General features: G+C 32.4%; 1 protein-coding gene and 1 long non-coding RNA gene across 4 annotated transcripts in view; one reads left to right on the top strand and one right to left on the bottom strand.

Moving 5' to 3' along the window:
* The window catches only part of ITSN1 (intersectin 1), a 256471-nt gene that overhangs the window by 98107 nt on the left and 135222 nt on the right, over positions 1-23142 (top strand). For all 3 annotated transcript variants that reach the window (XM_051984917.1, XM_051984914.1, XM_051984915.1), the window contains exons 15-16: positions 11380-11467; positions 11632-11771. In XM_051984917.1, coding sequence (XP_051840877.1) covers positions 11380-11467; positions 11632-11771 — 228 coding nt within the window. The remainder of the gene's footprint in view (positions 1-11379; positions 11468-11631; positions 11772-23142) is intronic.
* On the bottom strand, positions 718-22370 carry LOC127553867 (uncharacterized). The gene is made up of 3 exons (XR_007951834.1): positions 19894-22370; positions 16110-16276; positions 718-1135 (listed from the first exon to the last, which is right to left on the bottom strand). It is a non-coding gene; the product is annotated as an uncharacterized LOC127553867 (long non-coding RNA).

The following is a 23142-nucleotide window of genomic DNA, read 5'->3' as shown; positions in this document are numbered from 1 at the left end:
GTCCGTCTTTTGGCAGCATAACCAGTGTTTTATACCCTTTAACCTGCCTCTCTGTATATTATTTATATTTTGCTTGCTAGCACATATTTTACTCAGTTCAATAGACATAGGAAATGTAAATAATGTACATAGAAATATTAGTCTCCAGGGTAATAATGATGTTACCTTGAAACTAGAATCCTAGACAAAATGGTCTTGAAAACTTGGAAATTCAAAACAAGAATTTACTAACTAAAGTATTCTGGCTTCCTTGACATCTTATGATTTAACGTAAAAAAGAAGAATCCTTCTTACGTTGAAAAGCTCCCTCTGGATATGGCAATAAATACATATGTTGCCTTGATCTCTTTCAATAAAGCATTACTTATTAGGGCTTATGAGCATTTTATGGCCATACATTTATTTTAAAGCTTTTTAAGTGTTCAAGTGTCACCAAACCGAGTATCAGAACACTCCAATGTTTACCTTGGATAAGTCCCATAATTACTGTGTTCAGCATTTGTAGAATGGGACTAATGTCTATTATTTATAAATAACATTGCTCAATTATAAGAATTTATGGAAGAAATTACTGGTAATAAATTTCTTAGGGGGAAGATTTTCAAAACTACATTTTTGTGGAATACAAGTATTTATCTAACAGCTTTTTCATTGTCATCATAATGAATGAATGAAACTCTAACTCAAGATAAATCAATGAAAATAAAAAAATTGTTATTTCATCTATGTCTTGAATATAGAGAAAATTGTTTACTTTTACTTTTGGTTCCAAACTTTCTCCTTCACATTTACCGGGTCTTGTACCCATTGCACCAAGAAAAACAAAATATTACAATTATGTATAGTGAAGAAAAAACATTCTCACTTTAGCTAAATCAAAAAAAGAAAGAAGCTTCAATCTGAAAATTTGGTCCATCACTTCTCTATCAAGGTAGGTGGGTAGCATGTTTCATCATAGTTCTGGATTCGTAGTTACTAAAAGTTACAAAGGTTTTCAAAGCTGTTTATTTTTCTAATGTTGTTATTCTATAAACTATTTTACTGTATATTATTTTCCTGATTCTGCTCACTTCACTGTGCATCACTTCATATAAGTCTTCTGAGGTTTTTCTCAAAACACCATCTTCATCATTTCCTATAATAAAATAGTATTTCATCACCTTCATGTGTCATAACATGTATAGCCTCCTTCAAGTTTCCAATTCTTTACTGTCATAAGCAGAGCTGGTATGAGTATTTTTAGTGAATATGGGTCCATTTCTTATTTGATCTCTTTGGGTCCTTTTAGCAGTATCACTGGATCAAAAGGTATGCACAGTTTTAAGAATTTTTTTTAGCATAGTTTTGAAATCTTTTCCATAATGTCTGGACTACTCCATAGCTTCACCAACAGTACATGAAAGAACCTACTTTCCCACAACATGACTAATATTTGTTATTTTCCTGTGTTATCATCTTTGTCAATTTGATATGTATGAGTTGGTATTATAGAGTTGCTTTAATTTGAATTTTTCTAGTTATTAGTGAAACAGAACATTTTTTCATATTGATTGCCTAGATTTCCTCCTCCAGAAACTGTCTATTCATATCTTTTGGTTATTTATCAACTAGGGAATAGCCCTTATTTCTCTAAATTTAACCGTTTCTTATATACCCTAGAAATGAAGATCCTTATCTGAGAAAGTTGCTGCAAAGATTTCCCCCCAATTTCTTTCTTTTCTTCTAATTTTTATCACATTGGTTTTGTTATATTTTTAAAATTGTAACAAAAATTGCCTGTTTTAACTTCTGTAAACCATTTTTTCCTCTTGTTTGATCATTAACTCTTCTCTTATCCATAAATCTGACACACAATTTCTTCCATACTGCTCTGATTTACTTTCCATGTTAGTTTTTATGTCTAAATTATGTGCCCATTTGAAGCTTATCTGGTTTGCAGTATGAATTGTGAGTTTAATTTCTGCTAGACTCCTTTTTTGTTTTCTCAACAATTTTTGGCCCAATTGCTGGGATCTTTGCATTTGTCAAGCAATGGATTCTTGTGTGTTTGCTTCTATATATTGTGTATCTCATCTCTTCCACCAATCAACTCTTATTTTTCATCCCATACCAAACTGGTTTGAGTATTATATATTGTAATATAATTTGAGATCCTATATTACTAGGCCTCTTTCCTTCCCCCCATTTTTAAAATTAGTTTCATATTTTGGAGTTTTTATTTTTCCAGATCAACTTTATTTTTATCCTCATTCTACAGAGTAATCCTTTGATAGTTTGATTGTTATGACATTGAATAAGTAAATTAATTTAGTTAGTATTGTCATTTTAATTTTGTTAGCTCTGCCTATTTATGAGTAATTAATACATTCACCAGTTATTTAGATGTCTTTATGTAAAGAGTGTTTTGTAATTGTATTCATGTTGTTCCTGTATTTATTTTGGCAGGTGAACTCCCAAATATTTATATTGTTTATAGTTTGTTTTAAACATGCTAATATATTTTGCTTAGTTTTACTGGTAATACACTGAAATGCTGATGATTTGTATGAGTTTATATCTTGTAATTTTGCTGAAATTATATTAATAGTTTCAATTAGTTTCAAAATTGATTCTGAAATACTTTTTATAATATCATCTACAAAAAGTGATACTTTTGTTTTCTCCTTGACTATTCTTATTCATTTCTGTAGTGTTCTTGTTTGGTTTTCTGGAGGTCTTGGAGAAGCCTTCCTTTCAGTTCAGTAATCACCCCGAGAATAGCCAGGTGTTACAATTCAAATCCTTTATTATCTCCTTCACAATCTAGTTTCCTTGCCTGAAGCCCAGGCCAGCTTTCTGGAGCCTTTCAGACCGGCCTTGGTCTCAGTGGGGGAAGGGCAGGAGGCCAGGCCAGCAATCACAATGCTGTGAGATGAAGTGAATGAATCTGGCTCTGCCTCCCTTCTGAGTTTATGTCTGGCCCTTCTGAGTCTCTCTCCAAGCCCTTCTGAGTCTGTCTCTGGTTCTGCCTCCAAGCTCTCTGAGTCTTTCTCTCTGTCTCTCCATTTGAGTACCAGTTGTATGCTCTCCTCACTGAGTATAAATCAATCATCATATCACTAGGAAACCATTATTTGCTGTGAGATTAAATCAATCATATTGAACTTAGAGAACTATTAAGCACCATGATAAACTAGACAAACATTGTATCATCAATCCCACTGACTTAACACTTTATCAGAATCCTTGTTTCAAAGTTCTGGCCCATAACATCTCCCACTTTCTTTTGTTTTAGAACATCAGGTGGTCACATCCTCCCTGACTTCTCAAGGAGGTGAGAACCCCCAAAAGGAGGTGATCACACCTTCTCTGATTCCTCAAAAAAGGGGTGAATACCAAAAAAGGAGGTGATCATGCCCTCCCTGATGTCTCAGGAAGGGAGATGAAAACCAAAAGAAGATGGGGAATCAAACCAGATTAGTGGGTTTCTGAAGGGTCTCACATGAAGCAGTTATACATAAATCCATCAACATGGGGGATATTACAAACAACATCAATCAATGTGAGGAATTATACATGTCCATAAGTCCTAGAAATAGTCCAAAACCAATCTATTGTCCATTACTTCATGTGTCAGAGAATCCAGTGATTCCCGCAAGTTTTGAAGTCCTGCAATAGTCTCATCATGTGTCAGGGAATCCAATGATTCTTGCAAATTTTGAAGTCCTGTATCAGTCTTATCATGTCTCAGAGAATCCTATGATTTCTGCTGGTTTTGAAGTTCTGCAACAGTTTTATCAACAATTTTTTATCTCAGGTAATTGCTATAGTACTATATTGAATAGTTACAGTGATTGATAATCGACATTCTTGTTTTACCTTTAATCTTACTGGAAAGGCTTCTGGCATAGCTCCATTGCAGATAATTCTGAATCTTACATTTAGATAGCTATTAGGTAGCATTTTAAAGAAAAATCTGTTTATTCCTGTACTTTCTAGTTTGTTTTTTTAACAGAAATAAATTTTATTTTTTTCAAAAATTTTTTTTGTAGATGTTGAAGCAATATCATTTTTGTTAATTATATTTATAGTTTCACTAATAATGAATTGGTCCTAGAGCCTGATGTGATCTTTGTGATATATTATCATGTCCTTGCTAGCATTTAGAATGCTTGCATCAATATTCATTGGTCTGTATTTTCTTTGAAGCAATATCATTTTTGTTAATTATATTTATAGTTTCACTAATAATGAATTGGTCCTAGAGCCTGATGTGATCTTTGTGATATATTATCGTGTCCTTGCTAGCATTTAGAATGCTTGCATCAATATTCATTGGTCTGTATTTTCTTTCTCTATTCTGACTTTCCAGTCTAGGTATCAAGATCATATTTGTGCCATGGAAGAAATTTTATAAGATTCTTTTTTATATTTAAAAATAATTTATGTAGTATTGGTATTGCTTATTCTCTAAATGTTTAGTGGAATTCACTTGAATCCATCTCATCCTGGTTTTTCAGCCCTTTGGGAGTTCATTTATATGCCTTTTTCATTTCTTTTTCTAACATAGGATTATTTAAATATTCTGTTTTCTGTTCTGTTAACATGGATAATTTACATTTTTACTAATATTCACCCTTTTCATTTAGATGGTTAATTCTTTTGGTATGTAGCTGGGTAAAATTGGTCTTAATATGGCTTTCTTTTTTGAAATCAAATTAGCTAATGGATTTTTTTTTTAAATCAACTCATTAAATTAATGGAGGTTTTTGCTTTGTTTTATTATTTTCAGGATTTACATCTTGGTATGCAATTGGGGTTTTAAAATTAGTTTCCTCAGGTTTTGTAGTGCCATGTCTAATGTGTTAATAGGATCTTTTATTAATAAAAGCATTGTGAAATAGTTCATCCAAAGTAATGCTATGACAGCATTACATAAATTTTGATATGTTGTCTCAGGTCATTTCTATGATTTCTTCTTTGACTCACTTTTTAGAATTAAGTTATTTAGTTTTCAATTAGTTTTTAATCTTTACTTCAGAGACTACTTATTGTAATTTTTATTACATTATGGATAACAGAAGATACATCTAATATTTCTCCTTCATTAGTTTTGTGTTTTCTTCCTGTAATTTAGCTTTTTAAGAATTTAGATTGTTATGCCATTTGGTGGGTATAAGTTTAGTATTAATATTTCTTATCTATGGTACCTTTTAGTTAAGAGTAATTTCCTTATTTCCCGTATTTTTTGCTATTGCTTTGTCTCAAATCTTACTATTGATGTTTTTTTAAACTTTTGCTAAAGCATAATGGATTCTACTCTTGTTCTTTAACTCTGTGTTGTAAAAATCAAATGAGATAATATATATAAAACACTTAGCATAGTGCTTTGCACATAGTGGACTAAATGCTTATTTCCTCCCTTCATTCCTCTTAAGTGTGAATTCTAGTTTTTATTCTATTCTGATATCCTTTTCCTTTTTTTATGAGTAAGATCATCCCATTCACCATTATGTTTGTTAATTGTGGATTTCTCTATATTTTTCCTTTTTTTTTTCCCTAGCACTGTTTTATTTCTGACTAATCAGTTTCATTCAACTCCCTCTTATTTTTTCCCCATTCTTTTATCCTTTTAAAAAAAATATCATTATTTACCTGAAGTTCTTATTTTCTTTCACTTCTTTATCCTCTTTTTAAAAAAAATTATTTACCTTTCAGGTAATATGAATTTCTATACTCTATGTATTTTCTTTTCTCCTTTAATGAGTACAGATGAAAGTGAGGCTCACTTGTGACCCACTTTCCACTACTGTCCTTTTGTTATAGACTTATACTGTATGTATGTCTATTATACTTATACGATATAGACTTATACTATAGTAGACTTCTACTTGTGTATACCTCACTTATCTATGATAGTTTTCTCCATTTTCCTCTCTTTCCTCCTTCTTCCAGTGAATATCTCTTCCCTACCATTTCTGTTCTTTTGAGATAATCAAAACATAAAATAATTTCCAGGTGCTTTATGTATCATCTGTCTATATGTGTTTAAGTTATTTACCTTGTTTTAGCTCCTCGTGATTTCTTGCAATATTAGTTTACACTTGTCTTTAGATTCCTCTCTATGTCAAATTTCCATTCAGGTCTGTTTTTTCATCAGGAATGCTTGGAAATCCTATATTCTTAAAGATTCTTAAATTTTTTTCTCCTGTAGGATTTTATTCAGTTTTGCTAGGTAAGTTCTTCTTGATTATAAATTTAAAGCTTTGCATTCTATAATATCACTCCTTAGTAGTTGAATTTTTCTTTTTTTGACTGCTTGGCCTGTGGGTTCTGAATTTTGGCTATAATGTTCCCAGAAATTTTTTCCATTTGTCAAGAAGTTACCTGGAGATTTTTTCAGTTGCTACTTTTCCTTTTGGTTCTAACAGATCTGGCATTATCTTTTATGATTCTTAAAATGTGGTATCTAAGTTCTTTTATTTTTTAGTCATAATAATGAGATATTTCATTTCTTCTTTTTAAATCTATTTTCATCTTTTGACTCAAGAAATAATTTCTTAATGCCTTGTAGAATCCAGCAGTTCTGCTTTTCAGTGAATTAATTTCCTCAATGAGATTGAATCTCTTTTTTCTAAACTGTTTATTCTTTTTACATCTTTTTATATCTTTCTTCATTAGCACTTTCTACTTTGGCTGTTTTTCCATTACTGTCCTTTTTGTCTCTCTCTGCTTTAGCTCTTCTAAATACTTGCTGAACTTGTATCCAAGCTGCATTTTGCTTTGGGATTTTACTTTCATTTTCTTTTGTGTTTGTGTCTTATGTTTCCTGTTCAACATAACACATCTTTTTTTGTTGGATTTTTTTGTTTGTTTGTTTCTTCATTCTTCTAGCTTACTTCTTGACTTTGGACTTTGTTAGTCCTGAACTTCCACTCACTTAACTTCCACTCACTTATATCCCTCAGTAGCATTCATAGCTCAGACTGAAGGACCTGTAAGCTATTGTCAACGCCACGTAGTGTGATTCAGGATAAAAATCTGCTTTTTGTTTGAACTTTTCCAATTCTTGACCCATATATTGGTTTGTTAGCTTGTTCCTGGTGTGGAAATTTCTGTACTCAGCTGTTGGATTTAGCCACTTGGATTCAGCTGGACTCAGCTTGCTCAGAGTCTATTCAGGTTTGGCACAACTGAATTACAGGCTCCTCTTTGGTCTGGGAGTCTTGCTTTTCTTATTTCACTGAAAGCTGTGTTTGAGGACAAAATTGAGTCCTTGCCCTCCTCCAAGGTTTAGAGTTATACAATTAGAGTTTGGTCCTAGAATTATTCCTTGCTCTCTACACAGCCAGGAATTGTGTTTGCTGTTCTCTATGAAGGCTCTATAACTCAAAACTGGGTGATGGTGACAGAGCTGCCAGATGGTATCCATTCTTGTACTGTGCATTAGTTCTAAAATCTTCTGGGATACCTTCTGGTCCCAGTGTTTCTTGAACTGATGTCAAGTCTCTTCCTTCTTTCACTTCCTGGGCATTGAGATGCTCCTCTTCATATAACATTTTAAACTGCCATAGGCTAGAAAAATGATTCATTGTGACTTTCTCTTGGTTTTCCTGATCAGAATTCATCTGGTGGTTGCCTTTTTTAGATTTTTATGGAGGAGATGTGGTGGGGTTACTTGTACTTTGTTATCTTGACTACACCCCAAATTTAAAATGTAAGAAAATAACATTGTTCTAGGTTTTTGTCTTTTTTCTTGAGTTACACTTTCACACATTAGTTTTCTGCATGTTTTTCTTCTGTTAATTGGTTCAGCTTCCATCTAATCATGTAGAGTTAATTGCAACATCCTTGATGGTTTAGAAAAGTCAAAATAATTTCCATTGATTTATTTTGAAATGGATGTGCATCATAACATATCTAGTTAACTCTCTAGAATTGGTAATTGAAGAAATGCCAGTAGGAACCTACGTAGGGTTTCTTGAAGATCTATATTTTTTGTGTCTTGATATTTCCAACAACTGAATAGCTTTAATCAGAAAAAGAATCTGAAGATAAGTTAAAAAGACTTCCTTTTAAAATGTCTTTAGTTAACTTTTTTCAGTGTTAATTATTCCAGATTTCCAATAAGAAGAGAATTGGGTTCAAATCCTGTCTCTGACACTTAGGAGCTCTGTAATCTCTTTTATCCTTGGATTTCCTCAAGTGTTAAATGGGCCTGAAAACTATCTATTACCCCCCTCCCTCACCTCTTTTTACCTCCGTGTTGTTTTATAGGAAAAAAATGAAATTATGTCTCTAAAAGCTCTTTTTACATCTTAAATGTTCACTAATGTTGTTGTTATGTCTATTATATACATATTAATGTGTATCTCTAAGATATCTTAATTGTTATTATTTTTTACTAACTACTATTGAGCATAAAGTTGGGAAATTTAAGCATGATGATTATTCTTAAATTCCCATTAGTGACTATCTTTTGACAAATGGCCATTATACATATATATTATCATTATTTAAAAATTGGCACCATCCTAAAAATTGACACCAGTCTATTCAGTTGAGCACATTTGCCTACATGATTTGTCACAGAATTTTTCTTTTTTTAACCTCCTGACTATCGTAGGAAGTATGTTAATCATGCAAATGCCCAAACCTGCACCTTAATAAAATAGTACTATGATTTAATAAGTATTCAAAATGCTTCTTAGTTAGAGGCTGTAAGGCAGCAGTGGGGAACCTTTTTTTCTGCCAAGGGCCATTTGGATATTTATAACATTATGTATGGGCTGTATAGAATTATCAACTTGCAGAACTCAAGCAATGGGAGATTGTTTTATACCTAGCTTTTAGCTTATCATTATCTGCGGTTACCTTAACAAATGATTTTGCTGGTCTTACACAGCCTGCCGGCTGAGCATTCTTTACTCCTGTTATAAGGACAGAGCATGTCTTTAAAAATCCTGTTTAATACATGAACTGATGCTGAGTGAAATGAGCAGAACCAGAAGATCATTATGCACTTCAACAACAGTACATGATGATCAATTCTGATGGATGTGGCTCTCTTCAACAATGAGAGGATCCAAATCGGTTCCAATTGATTTGTAATGAACAGAACCAGCTACACCCAGAGAAAGAACACTGAGAAATGAGTATGGACCACGGCATAAATTTCCACTCTTTCTGTTATCGTTTGCTTGCATTTTTGTTTTTTCTTCTTTGGTTATTTTTACCCTCTTTCTAAATCCGATCTCTCTTGTGCAGCAAGATAACTGTATAAATATGTATACATATATTGTATTTAACATATACTTTAACATATTTTTCTTTAATAATTATAACTTTTTATTGACAGAGCCCATGCCTGGGTAATTTTTTTACAACATTATCCCTTGCACTCACTCCTGTTCCGATTTTTCCTCCTCTCCCTCTACCCCCTCCCCCAGATGGCAAGCTGTCCGTTACATGTTAAATAGGTTACAATATAATAACATATATTGTATATATCCTATAATATCCTAGATACAATATATGTGTGCAGACCCGAAGAGTTTTCTTGTTGCACAGGAAGAATTGGATTCAGAAGGTAAAAATAACCCAGGAAGAAAAAAACAAACAAACATGCAAACAGTTTACATTCATTTTCCAGTATTCTTTCTTTGGGTGTAGCTGCTTCTATCCATTATTGATCAATTGAAACTGAGTTAGATCTTCTCTTTGTCAAAGAAATCCACTTCCATCAGAATACATTCTCATACAGTATCATTGTTGAAGTATATAATGATCTCCTGGTTCTGCTCATTTCACTCAGCATCAATTCATGTAAATCTCTCCAAGCCTCTCTTGTATTCATCCTGCTGGTCATTTCTTACAGAACAATAATATTCCATAACATTCATATACCACAATTCTCCAATTAATGAGCATCCATTCATTTTCCAGTTTCTAGCCACTACAAACAGGGCTGCCACAAACATTTTGGCATATACAGGTCAGGTCCCTTTCCCTTCTTTAGTATCTCTTTGAGGTATAAGCCCAGTATATATACTTTAACATATTTAACATGAATGGGACTACCTGCCATCTAGGGAAGTGGGTAGAGGGAAGGAGGGGAAAAGTTGAAACAGAAGTTTTTACAAGGGTCAGTGTTGAAAAATTACCCATGCATATGCTTTGTATATAAAAAGGTATAATAAAAAAGTTTAAAAAAATTATTAATTTTTTTTAAATTTTAAAAAATACATTTAAAAATCCTGTTTAAAAGCTTAAAGTCAACAATGAAATTTCGGTATAACATGCCTCATGTTACTATTAGTAATCATGGATTTGAAAAGAAACTTTGAATGTTCACTTACTCTTAGTCAGATATTTAGAGTAGTGGTTCTTAATCTTTTTTGTGTGTCATAAATCCCTTGTGCAATCTGGTGAGTCTTATGGATCCCTTCTTGGAATAATGTCTTTAAGTGCATAGAATTTAAATACATAGGGATTGTAAAGGAAAACAATTATAACAATTATAATGTCCTTTTTTTTTCTCTACCCAACTTCATAAACTCTCTGAAATTTATGATTAAGAACTTTGGGATTTGAGATTCGAAAGAGAAAATTTCCCTTCATCTTTCTTTAGTAACAAGATTAGATATGAAACTTTTTTACAGTTTGAAAGAAAATAGAACCTCTCAGTTACTTTCATCTTTTGTCTTGTTTTCTGTATTATCTGGAAACCACAGATGGATACTTGTAGCACAAGTTAGATTCCTAAATATATTGTATATTGGGTTGCCTGAAAAGTTAGCATTAATTTTCCTTGATAGGCACTTAACCAATCAATAGCATTTTTTTCCAGTTGCAAAAAGGTTGGTTAGAATTAAATTGTTTATTTTTGTGATTGTGTCAAAACCTTATCTTCATTCTTTTTGGGTAGAAAAAATAATGTTGTTGAACATCTTGACCACTGATTTGTTTTCTAACCACCAAACAATGAAAGACTTAAGATTTACTCTAATGAAATATAAATGTTATTTTGCTTCAATTATTGAACCAAATTCCAAAAGATGCAACATATCTTAGTATGTATATTCCATTCTCCTGAATTCTTGAAATCATTCATTCAGTTTTCTTTTTGCTTTTAAAGTATTGAGTACCATAAAAGAAACTTCAGGAAATGCACAACTATCTCAGTCCTATTCTAGTGATTTGAAAGAAATCAGAAACCATTCTGATTTGAGATAAATTCAGTTCAACAACTCAAATAGTACTTAGGTTATATTTCCCATTTGAATGGTTGCATTTATGAGAACAGTCTCTAAGAAAAAGAAAATGCCTTATGCTTTGCCTGGAAATTCATATTAGCTCATGGTAATTTTTCTTATTTTATTCTTTGTTTTTTTTTTCTAGGAATCTCAGCAAATGCTTGGAAGGCTGATTCCTGAAAAACAGTTACTCAATGACCAATTAAAACAAGTTCAACAAAACAGTTTGCACAGTAGGTGTTTTTAAAAAGTTTTCATTCATCCTTCTAATTGGCCAGCATTTTTTGAAACATTTAAAAAAAATTAAAGATTTTTTTTTTTACTGATCATTATCTTAGCTTTTGTCCAATTCATATATGTGTTTGTTTGTTTGTTTATTTCTATTTATTTTTAACAGGAGATTCACTTCTTACACTTAAAAGAGCCTTAGAAGCAAAAGAGCTTGCTCGTCAGCAGCTGAGAGACCAGTTGGATGAAGTTGAGAAAGAAACTAGATCAAAGCTACAGGAGATTGATATTTTCAATAATCAGCTAAAGGTAATTGTTATATGTTTTTACATATGTGCTCTCCCTTTTTCTGATTTATCTGATAATTGCTTTGTGTTTTAATCCTAGGCAGTAAAATTAACCTGATTTGTCAACTTTTCAAAAGTCTTAAAAGTTTATAGAGAAGGGAGAAGTACAAATTCACTTTTTTTCCCTATTGGAAAGAATGTGGAGGAAGGGAGAAGGAGGAAAGAGACAAGGACAGATACACAGAGAGAGAACAGGGGGAGGGAGGGAAATGAAGAAAAGAAGGAGCAGGAAGAAGAAAAGAAGAATGGAAAGATGAGAGAGAAATTTGAAGATTCTCTTGCATTTTAAATTAGGACTGATTTGAATAGTCTCAGGTAAAGTATGAACCAGTTATCTATTTGATTGTGACACATTTTAAGAATTATCCACCTCTATCTCTTACATCAATACAATGATGACTTTTTATATGGAACTTGTATCCTCCCAGTTTTTTAAAAATGTCATTATAAAATAGCTTTGGGTTTTTTTTTAAACCCAATACTTTTTCTGCTATATCATAACTTCAAGATGATTTCTGAGTCTTTGTTTTGTTGTTCAGTATATAGTCATTGCTTCTTTCTTTGTGATAAAAATTTTATGTGGTTTGCTATTGTTATATTTGCACTTCAAGAAAAAGCAAAAACTACTTAAGACTTATTAAAGTAATAGTGATTTGAAAACAGTCTCTTCCTGTTATTCTCCTTCAGTTTAATATTGTTTTAAGACTCTTTAAGAATACTAAAATTAATTGGCTTTATATTGCTCTTTTGCGATGTAGTCTTAATTGATTTCCTTTGAAGAAGGAAGTATAGATTGTGATTTTATATATAACTTGAATCTACCTGGAAGTTTTATTGCAACTATTTCTATTCTTTTAAATAACCCAAATCTTAGGTTTTTCATGGACATATTTTAAAATTTTCATAATTGATTCAGACACTAAATTAAGTTAACAGTAAGTAGTCATTCAATTTCTCTTATGAAAGACACATCCAAATCTTGGATGCTTTTTAAAATTTGTCCTTCACATTCTTTCAGTTTTGAAATTCTCAGTCAATTTGAGAATACTAAAACTAATTGGGGTTATACTGCTCTTTTTGCAATTGCCTAGCGTGACCCTTCAGAAAATTTTATGTATTTTACAAATCCAAATGAATAGACTTTCAGAGAAAGCAAAGTTCTCAAGTTTTCCCTTATTTTTTTTGTATCCTTATGTGAAAGATTCCATATATGCAGGTATAGTTTGTGACTGTGTTTATAATATTTATGTAAATGCTGTGCAGAAAGCTGACCTCTGAGCCAGGAAGATCTGGCATCAAAAAGATCTTTAATTCTGACTGTCTTTGTAACTTTTAGTAAGTTATTTTAACCTCTTATTCCTCTAGGCAATTCTCTAAGACTCATTTGCAGAGAAGGTGCTGACCTATGTTGACTGAAGGAATTTCTTTATATGTGATTTTCTTTTGTCATAGAAATTACCTGTCCTAGAGATATGGCTACAACTTTGCCTTCTCTTTAAAAACATAAACAATGAAAAAATATATAAACAATGCATAATCTTAGCCCCAAATCTCATTGTGACTTGTCACTTATTCCTTAAATTTAAATAAGATATTTCTTTGAGAACTGAGTATATTTTAATAGTGAATGAACTTGTAAGAAAGTGATCAACTTCTTAAAAATATTAAAATAAAGTTTTGTATTGTTGCTTGGCTTATCTCAAGACATAACTCAAAAAAAGGAAGGTGGGAAAAAGGAGTGATATCCCAGTAGGCTCTTGCAGAAACAAGTGAGGATTAAATTGATATGGAGATTGAGCTGGAAGCTTCAACTATTCTGTCATCCCTCTTTTTAGCACTCAACACTTAAGTGGAGATAATATCTTTTGGTTATTATTGGTATAATATATTGTACAATTTGATTATTATATCTATTTGGTTCCATAAAGTAATGCTGTTTGCAGTGTGAATCTATCATATACTAAGATTTTTTTTTTAACCAGAGCTTTTTACATTTTTTAGATAAAATTGCTCTTTTCTCTCAGTAAAATATAGTAATATAATTTCTTCCCCCTCTCCTTTTTGTCTTCAATACTTGACTGAAGCTATGATCTCATTAATATGGACATTCTCTCCAAGATCATAACCTCTGCACACCTCATTCTTGCATCTTGTGCCCTCTTGTATTTCTCCAATGTCTTTGGATGATCCATGGCTTTCTTTGGAGATTGTGGTATTTCATGACTTACAGTCATGCAATTATAAACATATTGTTTTAAAAAGATGAGTGTCTCAGCAACAAACTTAGGATCATTAAAAGACTAGGTAACTTCTTAAAGGAAATCCAGATCATTTTCCAATTCCTATTTAATTCTGGATCCAACTTGTTTTCTATCCAGGGTTTATTAAAATATATGTACTAGATAGTTCTATAAGTTTTCAATTCCTTTGCATATACTATTATCTAAACATGAAATTTTTCTTATTCACTTGGTTTTTCCATTATGGGCAGTTAAGCCAAGTTATTTTTAGTGATTATACATTTTGTTTAGTAAGTTCTACAATGTTTTGGGGTTGATGCAGCTAACACAATGTTATCTGCCAAGAGGAACATCTGCAGAATCTTTCTTCCATTTGAATTCTGTGCTGTTATCTTCCATGACAGTAGCATACACTTTTGCTGAACATCCATTTACTCATTTTATGTTTCATTTTATAGTAATAATAAAGTGATCAAGCAAAGCTAACCTTGCTGTTATACAATTACATGGGAAACATCTTGTTTCAGGAGCACCTTTAAGGCATTGTTTTGTGTTATCAAATTTTTAATATTGGTCTTAAAAGTGATCAAAAACAAGAATAGTTGGATATTGTATTCTTTACATTTTTCATTTAACCAAGATGTGGTCTGCTGAAGAATGTCTTCTAGAGCCTGCCTGCTTTTTTTTTTTTTTTTCAAAATTTCATTAGAGCTTGCTTTCAATCGATTTTTGGCTTATTTTTAATATTGTCTAATATGAAAAAGTAGGCATGTCATTCAGTTGTTATTGATAGTTTTCTATTCACTTTTTTTGAAGGTAAGAGATATGGTAAGACTTCTATGATTCTTTTCCCTCAAGCACTTGACGTCTTTCCTTCACATATCTTAAGATTTTCATTAGATATCAGCAAATTTCTCATTTTGTCATCTCTAGTATATGCCATCTCACTGTACACTGGGTTTACACATGTTCTTTAATTGTGTCATTAGTGTCATTTTTACTTCATTGGGCAGTACATTGCTTTAGAGTGATGCCTTCACTATTATTGATGAGGGGGAAAGAGTGTTTATTTAGAAGTCTTGACAGATCTTTTCCATTTTCATCTTTTCTTTTTCTTCCTTATACTTTCATCCTTAAATGTCTTTTGAAAGATTAGTTGGTTCTTTTGTCAGACTTTCCATAAATTTGTTTTCCTCTCCATTGCATTTAACTATTTTATAGTAATAATAGCCAATTATAAATTTATATAGCACCTTCAGGTTTGCAATGCACTTTATATGTATTATCTCATTTGATCCACACAACAACCCTATGAGATAAGTGCTATTATTATCCCCATTTTATTGATGGGAATTGCTCAGTATTAGACAGGCAGTATTCAAATACTCCTGACTCTTTAAGTCCAGAGCTCTGGGCATTATGCCATCTAGAACGTTTATGACGTAAAATTGTTCACAATGATAATTTTTCTCCATGAAATTTTACAAATGTGTGTGATTATGTTTCTACAAATAAATGTATATATGTATATGTTGGTATTACCCTTACTTTCAATAGTTTACTGCATGGAGGGGGTGTGAATTCTTAAGTTTTGCTGATCTAGATTTTTTTGCTTTCTTTATTATGATGATTCATTTATATCAATTAAACTTCCTTAAGAAAAAAAGTTATAGTTGTTTTCATATCTTTTTTTTTTTTATCCTTTTCCTATTTGGTGCCATAGAAAGTTCATTTAAATAGTTTAGAGTGGAATATCTCCAACCAGTGATGATTTTTATTATTCTAATATTGGTATTGATTTTTATCTTTGCTTTAATGAATTGATTGACTATACAGAAATAGCTAATTTGGAAATGACCCTCATTTTCTATCTCTTAAAATATAATCAATTTCATTTTTTCTGATGTTATTTGGTTATTTCTTTACTCATTGTTTTTTGTATCCCTTCCCAAAGCATTTTTGTGGTACATGACTGTGAGGCTTCTATTGTGCTAGACTTTGGTCTTTCATTTCTTATTCCTGAGTCATGTTTCCTCACATATAGTTTGTCCTACACTCACCTTTACATTGAAGTCACTGAATAGTAAAGTGTATTTGATTTAACTCAGGAAGTCATATCAAGTTCTTCTCAGAATTTCTTTACCTTATCATCTTCTGCAATAAATGTTGACTCATGAGCAAGTACTGTTCTTCCTTTTGATCTTTCTTCAAATGTTTATCATTGACACTGCAATACAAATGACCAATATTCCATGAAATGATGTTTCCAGTTGACTTAGGTTGCAAAATAAAATTCATTCTGCCAACTCTTTTGTTTGCACATCTAAGGAGAATCTTTTGTATTTTCTTAAGTTACAATTTAAACATTATTATTATTTAATTTCTCTGGTAATATTTCCATTTTAGTAATATTTGGTTCTTGTGTTTGGTATTTAAGAGAATCTAAAGATACTATTTTATTCTTAATTCCTTATGCTTGCATGGTCCCCTACTTCTCATCACTCTGTCACCATCACTGTAAACAACAGCAACAAAAGTAGAAAGGGAATGGAGAATTTTAAATTTAAAGCCCATTTTGTGGTTTTGTTCTGGGAATGCAGAGCTCTGAAGCCCATTTTGCTATTTTGTTTGATGGGTTGCCATGGCCAAAATTTATATGTAACAGGCTGACTTATTGATGATTATTCTCCCTTTATTTAATTTTTCTAGTCATCTGAAAGTAGGCATAATTGGTTATTGAAACTATTTGTCCTGTCTAAACTTTTAACAAAAGATTGTATGTTCTGGAATCATAGACAATCAAAAGGACTAGGACTGTGGCCAAAAACATCATATCCACCAAAATTGTAATATCTGTAATATTGAATGAGGGGAAAAAAGGTCATTCATTGAAGTTGCAGGTTTTTAGGATTTCCAATTAGGACTGAGCTTAATAGAAAATTTAACATGTAAGAGTTAATATCAAAGATCAGCTTCAAGGAACTCAATATGGACAAATTGCTTTTTACATGGACAATGTATAAAATGTTAAAGATTGATGTCAACAATAGGGTAGCTCAAAAGAAAGATTGGGGCTGAGTTAAGGTAAAAATAGTAATTATGTTATACAAACAAGGTGTAGAGGATAAATAGAGAGACATTAGAAGTGGGAGGAGGACCCGTAGTTCTGAAAACCTTATATTGAGAATGGGTTAAATAGGCAACATTACATATATTTCATAAAAGATATAGCTCCCTTCAAAATCTATAAAGAAATGAGGGAGGGATGGGCAGACTGGGAGGTTAAGTAATAGTAAGGCAAGGTAAACAGAATTAAAGCAAAATGTCACCAGGCATAAGAAAGACATGTATATGTATATTTGGGGGGCTAGTATGTGTGTGTGTATGTGTGTATATCTACATATATCTTCATAAATAAATCCTTTCATAACTATAGTCTGCTTATGGGTGTGGGGGGGATGAAAGGGGAAAAAATAAAAAGAAAAACTAAAACTAAACTTTTAAGAAATAATTTCCCTAACAAATTTCTGTATCATGAATACAATGTTTATAAATTCTAATTGCATCACTGGGGTACAGCTTTGTTGTTCTTTAACACCTTTGGAATGCTACATGATGATTACTAATTACTCATACTTTTTATTCCTAAAACTACTCAATGAGATAGGATTATTATCTCAATATTTCAAGTATCTGTGCTTGACAACGTCAGCTATTGAGGTAATCTAAATTTCTGCTGGTGCCAAAACAAGCCTTCTGCACCTCAAGCGTAGACTGTCCTCATAAAGACCAGACAGCTTGTCCACCGTAGATGGATAGTCAGGCTCAGCTAGACCAGTCCTTGACATCAGCTCTGGCCTTTTTCACTAAACCTGTGATCATATCTTTTGTAAGTTTACAGATATGAAAAGTGAATGATGGGGATAGTAAGTAATATGGCCAGGATCATTTCCTTTGACACTTTTTTTTAAAAGTACCAACTGTGTTCCAATTGAGTGTCACTGTTTATGGAAAGTTAGACTTAGAAACAACTGGATTGAAATCCCACTTCTAAAACATACTGGTTGTTGAGCAAAACATTTAATTGCCTTTGTAGTGCTATTGCCCAGGACTTCTTAAGCTTTTAATACTTAGGACCCCTTTTCACATGAAAAATTTTTACACAATCCTTTCTTGAATCTGAGCTATTTCTGGCAGCATTTGTGAATGCACAGTGCAAAATGTTCATATAATATGTTCAGAGCCAAGTCTGCAATGAAGTCATAATGGTCAAATGCTACCAGAAACAACTCAGATTCATTATGCATTTGATTTTGAATTAATTTTTGGTTGTTGCTTTAAAAAACCGCAAAACCCCTACATTTAGTAACAGTATCCCATATCACAACCACAATGTAAGAATCTTTGCCATAGGCAAACTCCGCAGCTTTCAGTTGCAGAAGAGTTTTTAGTCTGAATTGACTTGAGTTTTATCACTTTGTTGTTTAGCAATTTCAGTCATGTCTAATTCTTCATGACCCCGTTTGAGCTTTTCTTGACATATGACATATACAAAAGTATTTGCTTTTTCCTTTTTCAGTTCATTTTTAAATGAGGAACTGAGGCAAACAGGGTTAAGTAATTTGCTCAGGATCAGACAGCTAGTAAGTTTCTCAAGCTAGATTTGAATTAAGTTTTTCTTGGGTCTAGGCCAGCCCACTCTATACCATATAGCTGCTCCAGTTTTTGTCACTAATAGTTCATTGTACCAGTGAATCTACAGATCTAATCCATGGCCAAGAAATATTAGGTCCTATAGATACAGAAGTAAAAATTAACATAACTTTTGCCCTCAAGTTGGTCACATTTAGCTCAGAATTCTATACATATGTAGGTAAATATAAAATATTCTTAAAATAAGTTCAAAGTATTTAGAGCAAGTGGAGTACTAACTATTGGGGGAATCATGAAAACATTTTATAGGAGACAGCCCTTGAAATGAATCTTTTTCAAGAAAAGGATTCTTAGAGGCAGAAGTGAGGAGGAAACTCTTCCAAGTCCAAGGCTTCTATGTAGAAAAATGCAAATCTAGGAAGTGAAATGTCATGTATGAAGACCAGGAGGTAGGCTCACTTTGCCTGAAAATGTAATCTGTCTGGAATTGTAGACTGGAGCCAAATTACAAAAGGTTTAAATGTCAAATTAGAGCCTGTGTTTGAGTTTTTGGAGCAGTGATGTGATATGATCATAGTTGTGCCTTAGGAACAAAATTTTGCTAGGGATGTGATGGATTATTTGAAAAGGAGAGCTTTATTTAGAAAGACTGGTAAGGAAGACCACCATAATAATAGTCTAGGTGAGAAGTGACAAGGACCTAAATTATGGTGCTAATGGCATAAATGGAGAGTATGGTACAGATATTGAAGAAGAGAGATTGAAGTAGTATACAAAAAAAGAAAACCCAACTTGATAAATGATTGGAAAATGTGAGGGTGGGATGAGGCTGGAGAGTCAAGGATGGATTGATTTCAAGGACTTTTGCTGGATCCGAAAGGGACTTTGCAGAATAATTAGATGATCCAGTCATTGGTAAAAGCAAGAGGCTCTTTTATTTGGTGTGTTTAAGGGAGAACTTAAAAGGCAAATCCATATGGTTTAACTAGAGATCCTCAAAGGAATAGGATGTAGCACCAAAAAAGGGCAGATTATTTGGGCAGCCCATTACTTCCTTCACAGTAGCACAGAAGTAACATCACAAACTAAAGCAACTATTCAGTCCACTTAATCTCCTAATATTGGATATGGTATTACTTTCAAAATAAAACTGGTAAGGGGTTAGTGAAGGGATACAACCAGGCTTGTTACCAGGCAGTCTAGAGTACGATGTTCTTCAAGCCATGGCTGGAAGAAGGGACACATGATGCTGGAGGATTTCTGAATCTGTGTTCAAGATAGCCTGCTCAGCTGAAAGGTACCCCAGATGTTTAAAGAGAGGGGAGTGGTCCTGCTCAGACAGATCTGATTGGTTTCACACACATGAGGTCACAGTCAGGAAGATACCAATGAGTTATGAAACTGGAAGCTTCTAGCCTGGAATGTTCCAAGTGTAGGAGTTTCCACATATAAGAGCTCCCAAAGAGGCAAAGTATGAAAAGAGGGATTACCAAATGGTCAAATGACATAATATTTATAAAGCACTTAGCAGATAGTAAATGCTTTATGAATATTAGATGTTGCTAGACAAAGTGTTTTTGCACAGGTAAAGTCTGAACCAGAAAAGCAATAGGCTGGGTTTGTTCATATGCAGCTGTAGCATTACTAGGGACAACCATTTATTCCTGGGGATTAGGACATGCAAAATTTCTTCACTAACAGAGCAAAGTTAAATATGGATAGAACTGGATCCACAGAACAACAATATAGAATGGGAAGCAATTTCCACAATTAGGAATAAGAATTCTCATCATTCAAGCATTGCACTTTTCTTAATTGAATATCATTGGGAATCAATTAAATTTTAGTTAAAGTGTCCTGCTTATCATGTTTATTTTTTGAAGACACTGGAAAATATAGATTTTCTCTTTAGCAACAACAATTTTTCGTGTAGTTTTATAGGTTAAATCTTTTCTTATGACTGTCATTTATTGCTCACTTATTATAGAAATATTTTTAAAATGTTAAAAGTAATTGTGAAAAAAAATTAAAATTTTAACTTTAAAAAAAATTTGAGTTCCATATTCTCTTTCCTCCCCTCCACCTTGAAAAGACAAGCAATTTTTATATAGATTACATGTATGCAATCATGCAAAACATTTCCGTTTTAGCCATGTTGCAAAAGAAGTCACAGATTTAAAAAAAATAATAAAAATTTAAAAGGTATGTTTCAATCTCCATTAGTTCTTTCTTAGGAGATTGTTAGCATTTTTATAATGAGTCCTTTGGAATTGTGTTGGATCGTTATATTATTGAGAATGAATCATTCGCACTTGACCACCATATAGTCTTGTTGGTACTGAGTACAGTATTCTCCTGATTCTGCTTATTTCATTTTGCATCAGTTCATATAAGTTATCCTGCTACTCATTTTTCTTTTTTTTAATAAAGCTTTTTATTTTCAAAACACATGTACAGTTTTCTATATTCTTCCTTGCAAAACCTTGTGTTCCAAAATTTTTTTCCTGCTTTCCTTCCCCTGATTTCCCTCCCATAGATGGCAAGTAATCAAACATATGTTTAACATATGTTTCTTTTATACATCTTTTCACAATTGTTGTACTGCAAAAGAAAACTAAGATCAAAAAGAAAAAAAAATGAGAAAGAAAACAAAAGGCCAGCCAACAACAATAACCAAAAAAGTGAAAATATGTTGTGATCCACACTCAGTCCCCAGAGTCCGCTCTATCACAAGACCATTGGAACTGGCCTGAATTACTTCATTGTTGAAAAGAGCTACGACCATCAGAATTGATCATCATATAATATTGTTGTTGCTGTGTGTAATGTTCTCTTGGTTCTACTCCACTTATCATAGATTCATTTAAGTTTCCAGGCCATTCTGAAATCATCCTGCTGATCATTTCTTATAGAATAATATTCCATAACATTAATATACCATAACTTATTCAGCCATTCTCCAACTGATGGGCATCCATTCAGTTTCCAGTTCCTTGCTACTACAAAAAGGGCTGCCACAAACATTTGCACTTATGTGGATCTTTTTCCCTTTTTCGTGATCTATTTGGGATACAGTCCCATTAGAGACACTGCTAGATCAAAGCATATGCACAGTTTTATAACTTTTGAACATAGTTCCATGTTGTTCTCCATATTAGTTGGATCTGTTCACAACTCCACCAAAAATGTATTAGTGCTCCTGTTTTCCTACATCCACTCTAACATTCATCATTATCTTTCCTTCACAGCCAATCTGAGAGGTGTATAGTGGTATCTCAGAGTTGTCTTAATTTGCATTTCTCTAATCAGTAATGATTTAGCTGTTCCTTATTTCTTATAGCACAGTAGGATTTTGTCATAGTCATATATCACAACTGTTTAGCCTTTCCCTAATTGATAGGCAATCCCTCACATTAATAGTATTGTTATTAATATCTATGTAAATGCATTATTCTTAGTCATAATAATAATGTGAAATTTAAATAACTATTTAAATTTATTACATATACATTATCTGAGTCTCACAAAACTATGTAGTATAAGTACTTTAGGCACTATTAGGCACATTTCACAGATGAATAGACTGAAATTTAAAGTGGTTAAAAATTTCCTGGCAGTGGTCACAGAGCTAATAAGTATCAGAGACATATTCAGAACTCCCAAATTCAGCAATCTATTCACCCTACCATATTTTCTCAATCATTAGGAATTCAGATTATACTTGTCCATATGTTTAGTAACTGTGATTTCCAAGACAGATGAAACCTATTTACAATTTAGGTGGTAAGTCTTAAAAAGTTGCAAGAGACTCAGAGGTCAAATTACTTGTCTGTGGTTAAGCTACTAAATTTCAGAGTCAGGAGTCTACAAATTGGTCCAGTATGCTATCCACTATGCCAATTGGCCACTCATTAGCAATTCAGATTGTTCCTGATGTTAATGTACTATGCTTAAAAATGTTAGCAACTATTCAATCTCTGCTCATAAATTAATCTCATAATACTTCTCATATCCAAAGCCTTCTTGCTAGGAGAAGTGAAAAGGAGGGAAACCATGTTTAATATTTTAAATGCTGATTTTTTTTTTCTTTTTTTTTGCCGAGGCAGTTGGGGTTAAGTGACACCCAGGATCACACATCTAGGAAGTATTAAGTGTCTGAAGCCAAATTTGAACTCAGGTCCCCCTGATTTCAGGGCTGGTGCTTTATCCACTGTACTACCTAGCTGTTCCAACATTAATTTTCTAATAAGCATTTTAATTTCTTTAAACATAGGACAGTTTTTTAAAGGGCAAGAGAGAAACTATCTTATAATGAATAAAATATTAACTATAGCCCAAGTAATTTATTTAAAGTTTGTTATGTTAAGTAATATCTCATTCTATTATGCTTTATTAATATATCACATATTATCATAACAACAGTATCATTATAGTAATGAA

Source organism: Antechinus flavipes, chromosome 3 (assembly GCF_016432865.1).
Source record: "Antechinus flavipes isolate AdamAnt ecotype Samford, QLD, Australia chromosome 3, AdamAnt_v2, whole genome shotgun sequence".
In the NCBI taxonomy this organism is placed as follows: Eukaryota; Metazoa; Chordata; class Mammalia; order Dasyuromorphia; family Dasyuridae; genus Antechinus; species Antechinus flavipes.
Note: the sequence above shows the minus strand (reverse complement) of the source record. Positions and strands in the feature narration are given on the sequence as shown.